The following is a 16,185-nucleotide window of genomic DNA, read 5'->3' as shown; positions in this document are numbered from 1 at the left end:
TTGGCTCCCTCTCTCGCCACAGCATTGCTCCAGTACACGCCACATTGCTTTATTTTACTTCTTATAGCATTTTCTCCAGTTTGGCTTTATTTCTTCCTTACTGAGTCATAAGCTGCTCAAAGACAAGCTTCGTCTTGTATTTGGCTATCCCACACCTCTGTCTGATTTAGTGTCCTGGAAACAGTAGCTGCTTAATAAACATCCATTTTTCAAAAATTAACCTTTAAAAATCCATTGCTTCATTGGTTATCATGGAAATCACAATTAGAGACATAGTAATTGGTGGGATAAAATAGTTTCCTATTTGCCATACTAAAGAGGCATATCTGTATGTACTGATATAGAATAATCTTCAAGGCATTGTTAAGTAAAAAAATAAGACAAGTGCTACTAACTGTATGAAGAAAAGAATGTGTATATACAAGTATGTACTTATGAAGTCATAAAATACCACTGTAAAAACACTAAGAACTGATTACAGTGGTTGTCTCAAGAATGGAGGCCAAATGCTAGGGATAGTGGGGTAGAAATTTTCCCAAGGACTTCCTGAAGCTTTCGTGCTGGACCAGGTATATCTATCTCCAGACTTGTTTTACATGAAAGAATGAAACTTTGTGTGTTATAAGCCAGTATGGCTATATCTCTGTTATTCATAGCAGAATCAAATTAACTAATAAACTTACCAGTTGACCATTCCATCCAGCCTATTCAGAGATATTTTTGAAAAAGTCACATGAAATTTGGTATGAAATTTTGTTCATGATTCCATATTTTTCTCTAAAGCAGTGGCATAACAATATAGAACAATAGGAGCAGACAATCCTGAGTGCAAGCAGTAAATGAGTATGCTACCTACAGAGGATTTTTTTAAAAAAGAGAAAAAAGCCAAAGTTTTTATTATTATTATTATTATTATTATCACTAAGCACAAGCAATTTTAAGCAATACTCCTCCCTGCAAGAATATTTTGTTTGATGGCCAACAGACATATGAAAACTGTTTGACATCACTTATCATCAGGGAAATATAAATCAAAACCACAAGGAGATACCACCTCACACCTGTGAGAATGGTCCATATATAAAAAAGCATCAACAACAAATTCTGCTGAAGGTGTGCAAAGAAACCCAAATAAACTGTTGATAGGAATGTAGAATGGTGCAATCCCTATGGAAAACAAGATGGAAGATCCTCAAAATATTAAAAATAAATCTACCATATGACCCAGCAATTCAACTCTAGGATTCCACCTGAAAAATGCAAAATCACTACTTTTAAGGAATATATACACTCCTATGTTTGCTGGTACACTATTTACAATAGCCAAATTATGGAAACAACCTAAGTGCCAAAGGAGAGATAAGTGGATCACCAAAACACACATAATGGACTACTATTCAACTATAAAAAAAAGATGAACTCTTACCATTTGTGACTTCATGGATGGAGCTGGGGGGGATTAAGCTAAGTTAAGTAAGTCAGAAGGAGAATACTGGATTATTTCACTCATATATAGAATATAGAATATAGGAACTGGCTAAACTAAACCAAAACAAACCCTAGGAATGTAACTATAGAATTGAGGCTACTGGAAGGGAAGGGAGAGTGAGGTGGGAAAAAAGTAGGAAGGGAACACAATTGTCTATGATAAAGGATATGAGTGCTTTAGTGGTAGGTGTGAGGTGGTGACATTCTTCTAAGAAAGTGTGAACCTATTCCCCAAAATCATGTACAGCATTGTAAACCAGTGTTACCTCAATAAAAACAATCTCTTATTGGTCAAAGCTCTAAACAATTGTTATTTATACTGAGTTTTAGTAATATAAAATTTGACAAGAACATATTTTATTGTTTATCATTTAATAATATTGCATTCTACATGGGAATTGATTCAGAGAACTTCCAGCTACACATTTGCCCTAAGTACACACCCACAGATTTCACATGTGTTCTTTCAGTTCATTTCACAATTCTTCACAGAATCATTCAAGGTAGCTTTGGGAATATTTGGGTCTGCAATCCCTCTGGTGCTCTGTGTTCTAGCTTTTAAATAGTAAGTTCAAAGCAAACAATGGGAACACAGTGATTATAAAGTAAAAGAAAAGAAAATGTGAGTTACTTCAATTTTGTCATTCTGTTACCAATTATAGTTTTTATTGGTGCTTAAGATCTAAAACAGCACAATCAATACAAAGACTGTAGGGTCTACCATTTTTGTTCAGTGATTGCACATTTTAGATTATATATAAGATTTACTAAGTTTGAATATCTTTAAAGTTGAGGACTTTTTTTTCCCTCTCTCATTGTAAATCATTTGAAAATTTAAAATAACAGGGCCTCCCCGGTGGCGCAGCGGTTGAGCGCTGGGTTGCGAAGCTGCCAGCGGCCTCGCCTCTGTGGCGCTGGTTCAATCCCCGGCTGCTCCTCGGCCACCGGAGGAGGGTCCCACATGGCGCACAGACCTCTCCTGCCGCCCACTGCTCCCCTCAGCAGTGTACTTCGGTCCTTCTGCCTGCTCTGCTCCCTGCTCTGGCTCTGGTGAATTCTTTCACCCTCCCGCACTTCTGACTGTACCCAGTGCATGTATAAACAAACAAACAAACAAACAAACAAACAAATAAATAAACATGCCTCTATTAAAAAAAAAGAAAATTTAAAATAACAAATCAACAAAACAATTATGAGTACTCATTATTACTGAAAATATTTTTTCATACTGAATACTAAATGCTGTCCATTCCAGATACCACACATGTTAAGTATATCACATCTCCAAAGTACTAATTATACACTTAATCTTCTCCAAATTTCCAGAAAACAAGGAATTGGTTCATTGATAATCTACATAAAACCAATCCTTTTTTTAAAGAACTCTATTTTTTTAAAGATTTATTTATCGGGGCCTCCCTGGTGGCACAGGTGGTTGAGCACTGCACTGTGAAGCTGTCCACAGCCTCCGCAGTGCCTGTTCCATCCCCGCCGAACTTGAAGCAACCCACATGGCCTGCAGACCTCTCCTGTCTCACCCATTACTCCCCTCAGCAGTGTATTTCGTCAGTCTGACTGTTCTGTTCCCCGCTCTGTCTCTGGTGAATCCTCTCACCCTCCCGCGCATCTGGCCTGTACCCTGGCTCTTGTATAAATAAAAAAAAAAAATCTTTGAAAAAATAAAGATTTATTATTTATACAAGAGCTGGGGTATATCCTACTCCCCCCTGCCCCCCGTAGTGTGTCCCTGGTTTATAGTTGCTTGTTGATTTTGATTTTTACTTTATTATAATTAGTTTTTTTCCTGGTCCCTTATTTAGGTTTTCTAAAATCCTGCTATGAGTGAGACCATCCGGGACTTTTCTTTTTCTTTCTGGCTTACTCCTCTGAGCATGATCAAAACAAGGGAAGGGGGGATGGGAATTGTATGGGGACTATAACCAAGATGAAAATGCATACAATGTGCAAAAATGAAAAATGATGTATAAAATAAAAAAAAGGAAAAAAAATTAGCTGGGGTACAGGTCAGAGGTGCAGGGGGTTGAGAGGATTCACCAGAGACAGAACGGGGAGCAGAACAGGCAGACAGACCAAAATGCACTGCTGAGGGGAGCAGTGGGTGAGACAGGCAAGATCTGTTGCGCCATGTGGGTTGCCCACTAGCCGGGGATCGAAGTCATGCTTCAGAGGCTGCAGATTGCTTCATAATGCGGTGCTTAACCCCTTGTGCCACCATGGAGGCCCTCACTAATTATTTTTAGTCAACATTTACTTCTAGCAATCTGAGAATCTCAGACCTGGAGAAATATGGGTGATCATTAATAACCCCATTTAATAGGTTAGAAAACTGAGACCAAAAGCATTCCTATTAAATAGTAGCTTGACTAAAACTAGTGGTTTTCTGCCTTCCATACTAGAATAGTTTACTACTGTTCTCTCTTGAATTCTTGCAAACACCCAAATAAATGCTTTCATCATATAGTCTAATTTACCACTTCAGTCCCCTAAAAGATAATGAAATTTCCTCATAATATTTAATTACATAGTTTCCACAAGGTGTCTGTTGCTCTCTTTTCTCTCACATACAAGTGGCAAAACTTCACATTTCTCCATTAATTTAATATATTGTCAATGGCTCTGGACCGCTATACTGCCATATATTTGAATAAAGTGAGAAGGCTTACTAAAACCTAGCTGCCAGAAATACCATGACTGGCATGTTCTTTGTTTTTTTGTTTTTATTTTTGTTTTTTTTCAGGCAAAATTCATGTTATTAGTTGATACTGAAGAAACTGCTTTTCCAAGATCTTGACACTTTGTTCCTTTCTGTCTCAGCACCATTTGAACAGATGATTCTTTGGAGTAGTGGGGAGAAAGAATGACAGAGAGTCAGGAGATTTTATGCTAGACTTAGCTTTGTATTCATGTAGCTATATGACCCTGAGCAAGTCCCTACCACTCTCTGTACCTCAACCTTCCTGGATAATAAGGACATGAAGGTATTTTCCTGCTCTAAAGTTTCCTGGTTCTACAAACATTTGAAATAGCCTTAATGTGACCCCAGAAAAAGAGGGAAGTCTGGGAAGAAGAATGTCTTGGAGCCTTACATGTAAGAATACAAACTATATGCTTTTAAGAACGACTGAAACATAGGTTTAAGAAAAACCTGATAAAGGGAAGAAGACAGCTCCGTACAACCCTAATCCTACCAGACACTCTTCTCCCTTCTGAACAGAAGCTAAATATCATTTTTGCAAAACAGCTTCGGGCTACTTTCCTTCAGCTGCAGGTTGTGGGTGGCAGGGCAGAAGTGTGGGTTTGCATTGTCCCCCAAGACCCCCTTGCCCATGCCTTCCAGCTGATGACAAATGCATGGTGGCCTCTTGATTCCCAGAGTCCAGACTAGATTGAGTTACCCCTGGCTGAGTCAGAGAGGCATCAAGATGTAGAGCCACCACTTCCTCTCTGCAAGGGAAGTCATTCCAAGGTCTCCAGGTAAAGAAAGAAGCACCACGGCATAAAATGAAGTGTTGGAAGATGATATATTCTCATTTTCTCTCTCTCTCTCTCTCTCTCTCTCTCTCTCTCTCTCTCTCTCTCTCTCTCTCTCCTCTCTCTCTCTCCCCCTTCCCCACCCCATCCCCCTTAGTTGGAGGAGGGGAGAGCTCTCTTAATTGAATGGAGGCCAGACCCACTTCCAGGATGGAGGTTTCTGCTGGGTGTTTCAGCTTCACAAAAACCTAAGTGTGGCCAGGGTGACCCCACCCCAGGCAAGAAACATTTCAGGGTTCCACCTGGCAGATTTTTCTGAGACTGACGCTCTAGCCCTTATGCACCAGGTCTGGCCAGGGCTAGGGGATACATACAGCCCATTTGGGGGGACAAAGCAGTTCTCCAATACTACCCTCTCCACAATCCCAAGCTTTGTAACTCTCCCCTCCCTCCCAATCCCGTGCTGGCTTACCCGCCTTCTCCCAGTCTCATTGTTTTCAGAAAGCCCCTCCGCCAACCCCTTGCCTCTCTGGCCTTCCAAATGACCGCTACTCCCACCCCACTCCAATCTTGGAAGACGGCATTCAGAGGGCGGCAGGAATGAGGAAAATGGGAGGGGGCTTTTTTCTGCAGACCGGTGAGCAAGGGCCCTTAAAATGGCCACAGGAAGCAAGCTCGCTGATGTCTCAAGGACAGCGGCTAGGGTAGCGGTGGGCTGAGACTAGGGGCTCACTGCATGGCGGCTAGTGAAGGAGCTGGGGGTGGGGCTAGGGAGCTGAGGCTCAAGGAGGGGAAGTCAGGGTTGTTCACTCACCATTCCCGATCCGCCTCTAATCCACTGCATGGTGCAGACTAAGTCCAGCTTTTCAGAGGCCCAGGTGGCTGGTGTGCGAGTTGGCTCGGCTGGTTGGGCTGGCAGCGAGGAAAGTCCCGGCGCCCCCTCCGCCTCCCCTCCTCCACAGCCCTACAGCCCAATCCCCTCCGCCCTGGGCCTCGCCTTCAGTCAGGTTGTTCCATCCCAGCTGGCAGGCTCTGCGTTACTGCCGGCAGCTCTAGGAGTGCTTGGCCCAGAAAGACGCAGGAGGGGGGATCCCAAAAGGCTGCCTTTGTCCCCTGCCAAAGCTTGAGAACTGGAGGTAGGGGGCAGGGAGACAATAGGGACGAATAACTTCAGCCTGGGAGAAAGCAGCTGCCACTTCTGACTGCCTCCACAGCGCTGGAGATAAATTTTATTGTAGGGCTCCCCAATTGTGTATAGTCAGTGAAAAGTCCTCTCTGAAGTTCCCTTAGAGGTGCTGTGTCAACCTCCTAAGGAATAGCAAGATCCTGCCCCAGTGGATCCATGCCAACACTCCCTTGCCTCTCTTCCCTCAGACCTGCTTCTACATTCTACCCTGGGGTCTTCTTTCCTCATGTATACTATCTCCGGGCTTTCATCTACATTATCAATTTTGCTTCCAAGAACAACCCTGTGGAGGCTGGGATAGTGTCTTCATTTTACAGGTAAATAAATGGAAGTATAGAAGAGGGAAGAGTCTCCACTTTATCCTCTACAGTGCTATAAGCTTCCAAGCTTATTATTGCTAACTGTATCTTTCTCTCTCTCCCTCTCACACAGACTTCTCCCTCATACCCTTAGGAATATGAAAAGTAGCTTGTAACTATGCTCAGTGAAATAAGTCAGAAGGAAAAAGAAAAATATCGGATGGTTTCACTTATAGCAGAAATATAGGGGACCCAAATAAGACAGCAGTGTAAAAAAAAATAATAGCAATACAAAAAACAACAAAAAAAAAACAGACAATTATAAATCAGAGACATCCTGCAGGGGAGGAGGAGGGAGAGGGACCAGAGGGAGGGAGGGAGGAACACAGAGGACTCTGGTGATGGTGCAAGAGTGCATTGGTGAAAGAAATTCTATGGGGACTACACCTGAGGCAGAGGGGGGAAAGCAAACATTGTTTAAAAATGAACAATGATGTAAAAAATAAATTAAAATAAATTAAAAAGTAGCTTGTTGAAGGATGAATTTTCCATTTACTTATTTTGCTGAGCATGAGTCAAATGAGAATGAGTCAAATCAGGAAAACAGGCAAATGATTAAACCACCCACCTCTTCATGATGCCCCTAAACTCTGGGCAATGTAACCTAGCTAGGCTGGCACCTTTGTATCTACTGAGAATTGACATTGTTGGTCACATTTACACCCACTATTATTCCATATAGTCCTTACAATACTCGTGTCCGGTAAATATGATAGGTAGTATTAATTATCCCCCTGTTATAAACATGAACACTGAAGTCAAGAGACTGACAGTCATCTGCCCAAGGTAGCACAGCCAAACAAGACAAGAAACTAAGACTTCTGACTAACAGGGTAGGTTAGGTAAGAATGGGATTGCAAAAACAGGGGTTGCACCTTCATCAAGGAATTAAACTATGACATCAGAAAGAAATACTTGCAGGTGACTGGTATAAAGGCTTCATTAACAAGCTACATATATCACCTCTACTTCCTAGTAAACTCTCCACACTTCATCCAAGCCAGTGTTTTGCACAGAGAGAATTCACCAAAGATTGAATCAGCTGCCTTGATCAGTACACATTTGAGGGAGGTATATATGCAGAAGCTGAATAGTTCTATGGCAAGGGATTTCTGAATCACAGGGAGCTTAAACTGGGTGACATTTCAACTTCCTCCTAAGTCTAATAGTCCAGTTATCAGATATTCTACAGTGATCTCCTTATGTTCTCACCTCTGGGTCTTTAGTCACACTGAGCTTCTTGGATGTACCTCCTTTGCCAACAAACTTATTCAAACTGTTACGACTCTTTAACAACTCTTGAAAATCTGAACATCACCTCTAGAAAGATTTCACATATTACTCCAGGCCTTGGATTTATAATCAACTGCTTTAGAACTATCATTTCACCCCTCAACTGAAAATGATCTTTTACTTACTGGGTTGTTGCAGGCTGTATTGTGTCTCCCACATATTTGTATGTTGAAATCTGAACCTCCAATTCTTCACAATGAGACTATATTTTCACATAGGGTCTTTAAAGAGATGATTAAATTAAAATAAATTCACTAAGGTGGGCCTTAATCCAATATGCTTGAAGTTCTTATAAGAAAAGGAAATTTGGACTAAACTGGATACACATGGAAGACCACATGAAGAGCAAGGAGAAAACTGCCATGGGCAAGCCAAGGAGAGAGGTCTCAGAAGAAATCACCTTGATCTTCTACTTCTAGCCTTCAGAATCGTGAGAGAGAAAAAATGTCTGTGTCAATTTGTTATGACATCCCTTGCAAATTAATACACTGGTTATGTATACATTTTTTTGTATTTCCTGTTATTTAAATGGGATTATAAGTTATTTTTTAAAAAGCAGAGACAATGAATTACCAATCTTGATATTTCCTATATCAGTGGTTGGTACATGGGAGATATTCAATAAAAGCTTGGATTTTTTTGATGACTGCATTAATTCAATAATTACTGAGTTCCAGTCCTACCTGGTGAGTTTAGTCTCAGCACCATCACGCTATCACTACAATGGCCTGAGTTCAATCCCTGGCCTGGGAGCTGCCCCACATATGGCACAGCAGATCTCTCCTGTTGTGCCCACACTTCCCCTCAGCAGTGTATTTCAGTAGATCTACCTGTTCTGCTCCCCACTCTGTCTCTGGTGAATCCTCTCACCCTTCCATCTCTGGCCTACACCCCAGTTCTTGTATGAATAAATAAATAAAAATAAATCCTTAAAAAATTATTACTGAGTTTCTATGTCCCAAGCATTGATAGATGTCCAAGATACAAGGCAAATTTCCTCCTAGACATTGCAATCCACTTGGAGTAGAGAAAAGATTGATAATAAAAAAAATACACAAATGAGATAGTTAAAGATTGTGACATATGCCCTTAAACTAAATTATGTAATCATGAGTAGCCCTGGCATCATAAAAGTTGTCTTTATCAGTCATGATCCAGTCAGGAATAGAAATCACCATAAATCTTTTAAAGACAGGACATTCAAATGAAGGAAGACATTGGTAAACCTAGGAAGTCAAACAGGGCATGGTGAGGCAAATCACCATTTAGCAACCACAGAAACTGCTACCACCCCTAGGGACAGATGAATAATGGGAAAAGGTAATGTTACCAGAATCCAGAAATTGATTTTTAACTAACGCTAAAAGCATGGGGTCAGTTGCCTGATGGTATAGGTGACATGAATGGAGGAGTTGTTCAGCAGAAGCTGGAGTCAGTCAGAAGCTGGAATACCCTTCTAAAACAAGGAATAGAGGAAACAGCTTTGGGCTTGTTCCTTCTTCTTGCCCATCAACCTCCTTCAAGTGTTTTCCATTGGACAAAAGAAGTGAGAGAGCAAGGGAGCTTAGGAAATTTAGTTTCTTAGAAGAGTTGAGAATGGATGTGACAGCTAAAGTCCATTGTTAATATATGTGCCTAGAAACAATTTCAGAAGGACAGATGTTATCACAGAAGCATAGAGACTATTAATTACAGTATGTCTTGAATGCCTGGAATGTCTAGAACTATGTGAGATGATAGAGGTCAAGTAATGTAATAAGAGTATAAGCTCTGGGGTGAAAAATACTTGGATCGCATTGGCTTTGCTACTTAGTTGGGCAGGGATATTTTTATTTATGTATTTTATTATTTTTTTATTTTTTTACATTGTTGTTCATTTTTAAACAATAGTTGCTTCCCCCCACCGCCTCAGGTGTCGTCCCTATAGAATTTCCTTCACCAATGCACCTGTGCACCATCACCTCAGTCCCTTGTGCTCCTCCCTCCCTCCATCTGATCCCTCTCCCTCCTCCTCCCCTGCAGTGTGTCTCTGATTTATAATTGTCTGTTTTTGCTTTGTTGTGTTTTGTGCTGTTATTATTTTTTACATTGATGTCTTATTTGGTTCCCTTATATTCCTGCTATAAGTGAAACCATCCGATATTTTTTTCTTTTTCCTTCTGGCTTATTTCATTGAGCATAATTCCTTCTAGCTCCATCCATGTTGCTGCAGATGACATGAGTTTGTCTTTTTTGATTGCTGAATAATATTCCATTGTGTATATATGCCACATCTTCTTGATCCAGTCATCTATTTGGTAGTTTTTTTTTTTTAACTATTTTATATCTCAACAGTTTTTTTATCTGTGAAACAGGGTTGCTAATAGTGCTTACTTCATAAGAGTGCAATGAAGATTTGATGAATCTAGCCATGGAAAGAGAGCACTTAGCACAAGATCTAGCAAGCAATAAGAATTCAGAACAAGATAACAGAAATCTGGAAAAAGGTTTTCATTTTTTTCCCCCAGAACTCACCCTTGCAATCCTGTAGTCTCCCAGGCACCTATTTCGTACTTAGCCTGGAGTGGACAAAGGCCTAATTCTGCCCTGAGCAGTAAGAGGTTGGAAACAGCCTTAGGTATGCCCCTAGTCTAGCATATTCTCTTAATTTGAGTCCATAGTGATTTAAGACACCCAAAGGCATGTTTCTGGGAGCAGAGAAACAAGTCCAAACTGGTCCCTACCTGCTATGGCTATGGATTTGTGCAGAGTGGAGTAAAATTCTGAATTCACTACTGCTAGTTAACTTATGGCAAATACTCAGTTCCTCTGTCTGAGGTCCCAATTATAATATGATTGCACTAATAGTTGCTAACTAGTTAAGCAATAAATTATCCATAAGTATCAGGGTTGGCAAAGATCTTAAAAATGATCTCCTCAACATTGTTATTTTGCAAATGAGAAAATACAGCCCGTGGGAATGAATGGGACTCCCAAAGACGCAAAGTAAATTGGTGGATAAGCTGGAATGAGAACAGAAATCACTGATTCTTCATAGTGAGTAGAATGCAGTAAAAAGGATAAGAATTAACAGTGTATAACTATTATAATGCTATTATTGAGAGTCTAAGGTTAACATCTACATTATAATCTGCAATGTTTTGATAAAATGATGATATATATATCAACTATTTTTATTTATTCATTTATAAATTCAATAAACATGTGTGCTTATTGTGTGAAGGCATAGTGTGATAAATACTAATTATATAGCAATAAATAAGATAGACACATTCATGTCCATGGTTCTGAAGGAGCGAGTAAGTTAGTTGGGAATGTAGGCAGTTATGGCTACAGGGTCCTCAGCCTTGAGATAACACCCTGGAAAACAGGAAATTCCACAGGTTGATCCATTCCCAAAGCAACCTCTGTGTTGACCAAGATTAGCACCTTTTGTGCTTTCCAAGAACCAGACTTTATCTAGTGATGGAGACCTCAGCCCCAATTGATGATGAGTGGTTAATCCAATCAAAGAAATCTTGTTTGGGGGTTCTGCCAATCCAAAAAGACAATGTAGAGTCACTATGACCCACCATTTCAAATAAAAATATATAAGCCCCTGCTACTTGCCCCCTCAAGAGCAACCCACTTTGGACTCTTATATGCTCAGAGAGCTTTCCTATCCTCCTTATCTGAAAATGAATTTCTCATTTTTCTGCCTGTGTCCTCATCATTGAATTCTTTCCCCACTGAGAAAAGGACCAACCAAGTGGCTGAGTCTAGCTCATGGATTTCACCCCAATTCAGTTCTAATGAGCAAGTAAATAAGGTAATAAATTTACTAATACTAATATTTATAAGTGTTATAACAGAAAAATAAAAGATAGAGAATCACTGTGGGGTAGTGGGGTAGTGGAAAGGAATTTAGATAAAGGAGACTTTTCCAAGGAGATGACATTTTAGTTGAGGTATACAGGCTAATATGAGCCAGTCATGTCAAGAGAGGTAGGGGGGATGTATTACAGTCACAAAAAAGAAAGTCTGAAAGTCCAAAGGACTGAATGGGCTTAGTAAATTGTCCCAGGAATTGGAAGTACAATGAGGTTGAAACTTAAGAAAAAAGGGGAGTTGTAAGAGATAAATTTTGCAAAAACCAGGTTACATACTGATTCTGAGAAAAACAGGAAGAGGGGAGGAAGTTGAGAAGTTTTAAGCAGGAGAATAAGTTGATCTGATTTACATTTGTAAAAGACTACTCAGGTTACTTACTATGTGGTAAAAAGATTGAAAGAGGAATAGTGGTTGAAGCAAAGCAGTTGTCAGCCATCCAGGAGAGAGATGAGTAACTTGGACTGGGAAAAAAAAAATTAAGATGATAGTGAGGTAAAAATATTTGATATCTACTTTAAAGGTAGAAGCAATAGAACTTGATGATAGGTTATATGCAGAGTGTTAGTGAAAAGAATGTATTATAAAGTTGGACCTGACCATTTGTTAATATGGGGGCAACTGGAATACGCACAGGTTTGAGTAGGGAGGAAATTAAGACTTCCATTTTGGATATATTGCGTGTGAGCTAAGTATGTAATATTATTAGAAGACATGTTAAAAAGACAATTGGACAAAATGATATTGTGATTTTTAAGATAAGACTTTCTCTGGGGGCCTCCCCGGTGGCGCAGCGGTTGAGCGCTGGGTTCCGAAGCTGCCCGCAGCCTCTGCAGCGCCAGTTCGATCCCTGGCTGCTCCCCGGCCACCGGAGGAGGGTCCCACATGGCGCACAGACCTCTCCTGCCGCCCGCTGCTCCCCTCAGCAGTGTACTTCGGTCCTTCTGCCTGCTCTGCTCCCCGCTCTGGCTCTGGTGAATTCTCTCACCCTCCCGCACTTCTGACTGTGCCCGTGCTTGTATAAATAAATAAATAAATATTAAAGGAAAAAAAAAAAAAAACTTTCTCTGGCCATTCAGCTGACCAAAATATATTTCTTATATATAGTTGGTCTTCCTCCAGGATTCCTAGCTGACAGCTTCCCAAGCCCTTGGAATTTCCTAAGTGTGAAGAGTGATAATGTTGTATTTTGCTGTATTAATGAGGTAACTTTTTGAAAGTTTTTAAGGATAGGAGTTGGTTGCTGGTGGGGCCAATGATATGATTAGAAGACTGGGACTTTCAATCTCACCCCCTTCTACCTCCCACTAATAAAGGGGGAATGGGACTGAGGTTGAATCAATCATCAACAGCCAATAGCCAATGAGTTAATTGATTATGCTTATATATGAATCCTCCATTAAAACCCAAAAGACTGGGCTAAGAAAGCTTCTGGGCTGGTGAACACATAGAAATACAGGGAGAAAGAACATGGAAGCGCCACACTGCTTCCTGAAAGGTTTGGCGCGGTAAAGAAAAGGAGAGCCAGGCTAAATTTCTCAAAGGGAGGGAAAGTTTATTGCGCCCCGGGCGGACCTCACAGACCCAAGGCGGGGGTCAGTGAAGCCGCGCACGTTGTTAGGGGGAAGCAGGGTTTTATAGGGCGAGGAGAGGTCAGGTGGGAAGTTGGGCTCCTAGGGCGGGAAAAGTTTGTAGGGCAGGTAGAGGTTCTTTGTCTGAGACAAGACTGGTAGGGGGAGGGGGGAGGCTCATTGTCTGAGTCCTCCAGGCAGGTATCCGCATTCCTGCCCCCCAGGTGGGCTTCCTGGTTGGCTCCTGCATTCCGGCCTGCTGCATGGACCTTTCACTTCCCACATACCTTGCTCTATACCATCTCTTCCATCTGGTTGTTTCTGAATTATATTTTTTATAATAAACGAGTAGTCTAGTAAGTAAAATGTTTTCCTGAATTATGTGATTCTTTCTAGCAAATTAATATACCCCAAGGATGTTAAGTCTCAGTGCTATCACTGCTACATCCTGAGTTCAACCCCTAGCCAGGGAGCTATTCCACATATGGTGCAGCAGACCTCTCCTGTCTTGCTGCTGCTCCCCTCAGCAGTGTATTTCAGTAAATCCTCCTGTTCTGCTCCTTGCTCTGCCTCTGGTGAATCCTTTCATCCCCTGCACATCTGGCATACACCCTAGTTCTTCTATGTAAAGAATAAATACATTGGGCCTCTCCGGTGGCACAGCGGTTGAACGCTGGGTTGCGAAGCTGCCCACGGCCTCTGTGGCGCTGGTTCAATCCCTGGCTGCTCCCCAGCCACCGGAGGAGGGTCCCACATGGCGCACAGACCTCTCCTGCCGCCCGCTGCTCCCCTCAGCAGTGTACTTCAGTCCTTCTGCCTTCCCTGCTCCCTGCTCTGGCTCTGGTGAATTCTCTCACCCTCCTGTGCTTCTGACTGTACCCAGTGCATGTATAAACAAACAAACAAGCAAACAAATAAATAAATAATACATGCCTCAAAAAAAATGTTTAAGAATAAATACATAAACAAATAAATATTATATAACCCAAGGATGAGGTTGTAAGAACCTCTGATTTATAGTCAAACAGTAAGAAGCAGAGATCTTAACCTAGACTTGCTACTGGCATGTGATGTTGCCTGTTACCTGTGGAATCTGATGTTATCTTTGCATAGTATCAAAACTGAGTTGAATTTTCAGGTACTCTGATGGTGTCTGAGAATTGCTTGCTAATGTTAGGAAAGCACCCCCTGCCCCCATCCGCCCCCAGACTTAACTATGTATTAGGATTGTGTCTGGGAATACTTTCAGATGAATAAGTCTGAAGTTCTGAGAAGATCTGTTGGAGATAAACAGTTTATAATCCTCATTTAAATGATAAAGTCACAAGATAAGATGAGATCATCTAGGACAAAAGTGTAGATAGAAAAGGGCCTTGGACTAAACCTTGAGGCTCAATTACAATTAGAGTAAAATTGAATAGAGGAGGAAGAATCAAAAATGGATTCTGATGAAACTTTGATGAGGATTGCATTGAATCTATATATTGCCTTGGGGAACATGATGTAGCATATACAGATATGGAAATATAATGCTGTACACTTAAAACCTACATAGTATTATAATGTTTCAATTAAAAAATTAAAATGGAGGGCCTCCCCGGTGGCGCAGCGGTTGAGCGCTGGGTTGTGAAGCTGCCCGCGGCCTCTGCAGCGCCGGTTCGATCCCCGGCTGCTCCCCGGCCACTGGAGGAGGGTCCCGCATGGCGCGCAGACCTCTCCTGCCGCCCACTGCTCCCCTCAGCAGTGTACTTCGGTCCTTCTGCATGCTCTGCTCCCCTCTGGCTCTGGTGAATTCTCTCACCCTCCCGTGCTTCTGACTGTACCCAGTGCTTGTATAAATAAATAAAAATAAATCTTAAAAAAAATAAATAAATAAATAAATAAAAAAAATTAAAATGGAGACTGAGCAGTTGTCAATAAGGTAGAAAGAAAAAAGAAAACCAGAAAATATCATGTTCGTGTGAAAGTTTTGAAATTGTTTATGTGAAATGACATTGAGAATTTGAATGGGTGATTCAAATTGTATTAGGAAAATGGTTAGTGTCATTGGTCTTGACAAGAGTAGCTTAATTGGCGTGAAGATAACAGAAATCATAATGGAGTGAGATGAGGCATGAAGGGGGGATGAATAAAAGCAAAAAAAGTACAGGCAAATAAAGATAAGACTTTGAGAAGTTTTACTGAAAAGGAAGTAAGAGAAATAGGGTAATTTTTGGACAGATATATATGGTAAAGACTTTTTTTCTTTTAACATGATGTTAGGAGCATGCTTATATAATGTTGGGAATGAAAAGGAAAGATTGATGACATACAGTCTTGCTACTTGAAGCACAGTCCACAGGCCAATGACATCATCATCATGGTACTTCTTAGTAATTTCACTCCCAGGAATCTACCCAAATATATATAAAAAAAAATAATAATTCAAAAGGATACCTGCACTCCTATGGTTATTGCAGCATGATTTACAACAGGTAAGATATGGAAGCAACCCAAATATCCAAGAATTGATAACTGATCAAGAAGATGTGTTATATATATACAATGGAATATTATTCAGCCACCAAAAATATAAATTCATGCCATTTGCAGCAACATGGATGGAGCTAGAAGGGATTATGCTCACTGAAATAAGCCAGAAGGAAAGAGAAGAATATAGGATGGTTTCACTTACAGGAGGAATATAAGGGAACCAAATAAGGGATCAGGAAAAAATAAATAAATAAAAAAACAAAGTTCGCAGATTCTGCAAGGGTGGTGGAGGGAGAGGGATAAAAACGGGAGGCAATAGCACAAGGGACTATGGTGATGGTTCACAGGTGAATTGGTGGTGAGTATTTCACAGGGACTACACCTGAAAGGAGAAAGCCAACATATAAAAATGAACAACGATGTTATACATATATATATAAATAAATTAATTAATAAA

General features: G+C 40.8%; 1 protein-coding gene across 4 annotated transcripts in view; it reads right to left on the bottom strand.

Moving 5' to 3' along the window:
• Window positions 1-5,824, bottom strand: part of ARHGEF9 (Cdc42 guanine nucleotide exchange factor 9) — a gene marked incomplete at both ends in the record, with an annotated part of 371,843 nt that extends 366,019 nt beyond the window's left edge. For all 4 annotated transcript variants that reach the window (XM_084259305.1, XM_084259307.1, XM_084259306.1 and 1 more), the window contains one exon: window positions 5,795-5,824. In XM_084259305.1, coding sequence (XP_084115431.1) covers window positions 5,795-5,824 — 30 coding nt within the window. The remainder of the gene's footprint in view (window positions 1-5,794) is intronic.
• Window positions 5,825-16,185: the final 10,361 nt, after the last annotated feature.

Source organism: Talpa europaea (assembly GCF_964194135.1).
Source record: "Talpa europaea genome assembly, chromosome: X".
Classification (NCBI taxonomy): Eukaryota; Metazoa; Chordata; class Mammalia; order Eulipotyphla; family Talpidae; genus Talpa; species Talpa europaea.
Note: the sequence above shows the minus strand (reverse complement) of the source record. Positions and strands in the feature narration are given on the sequence as shown.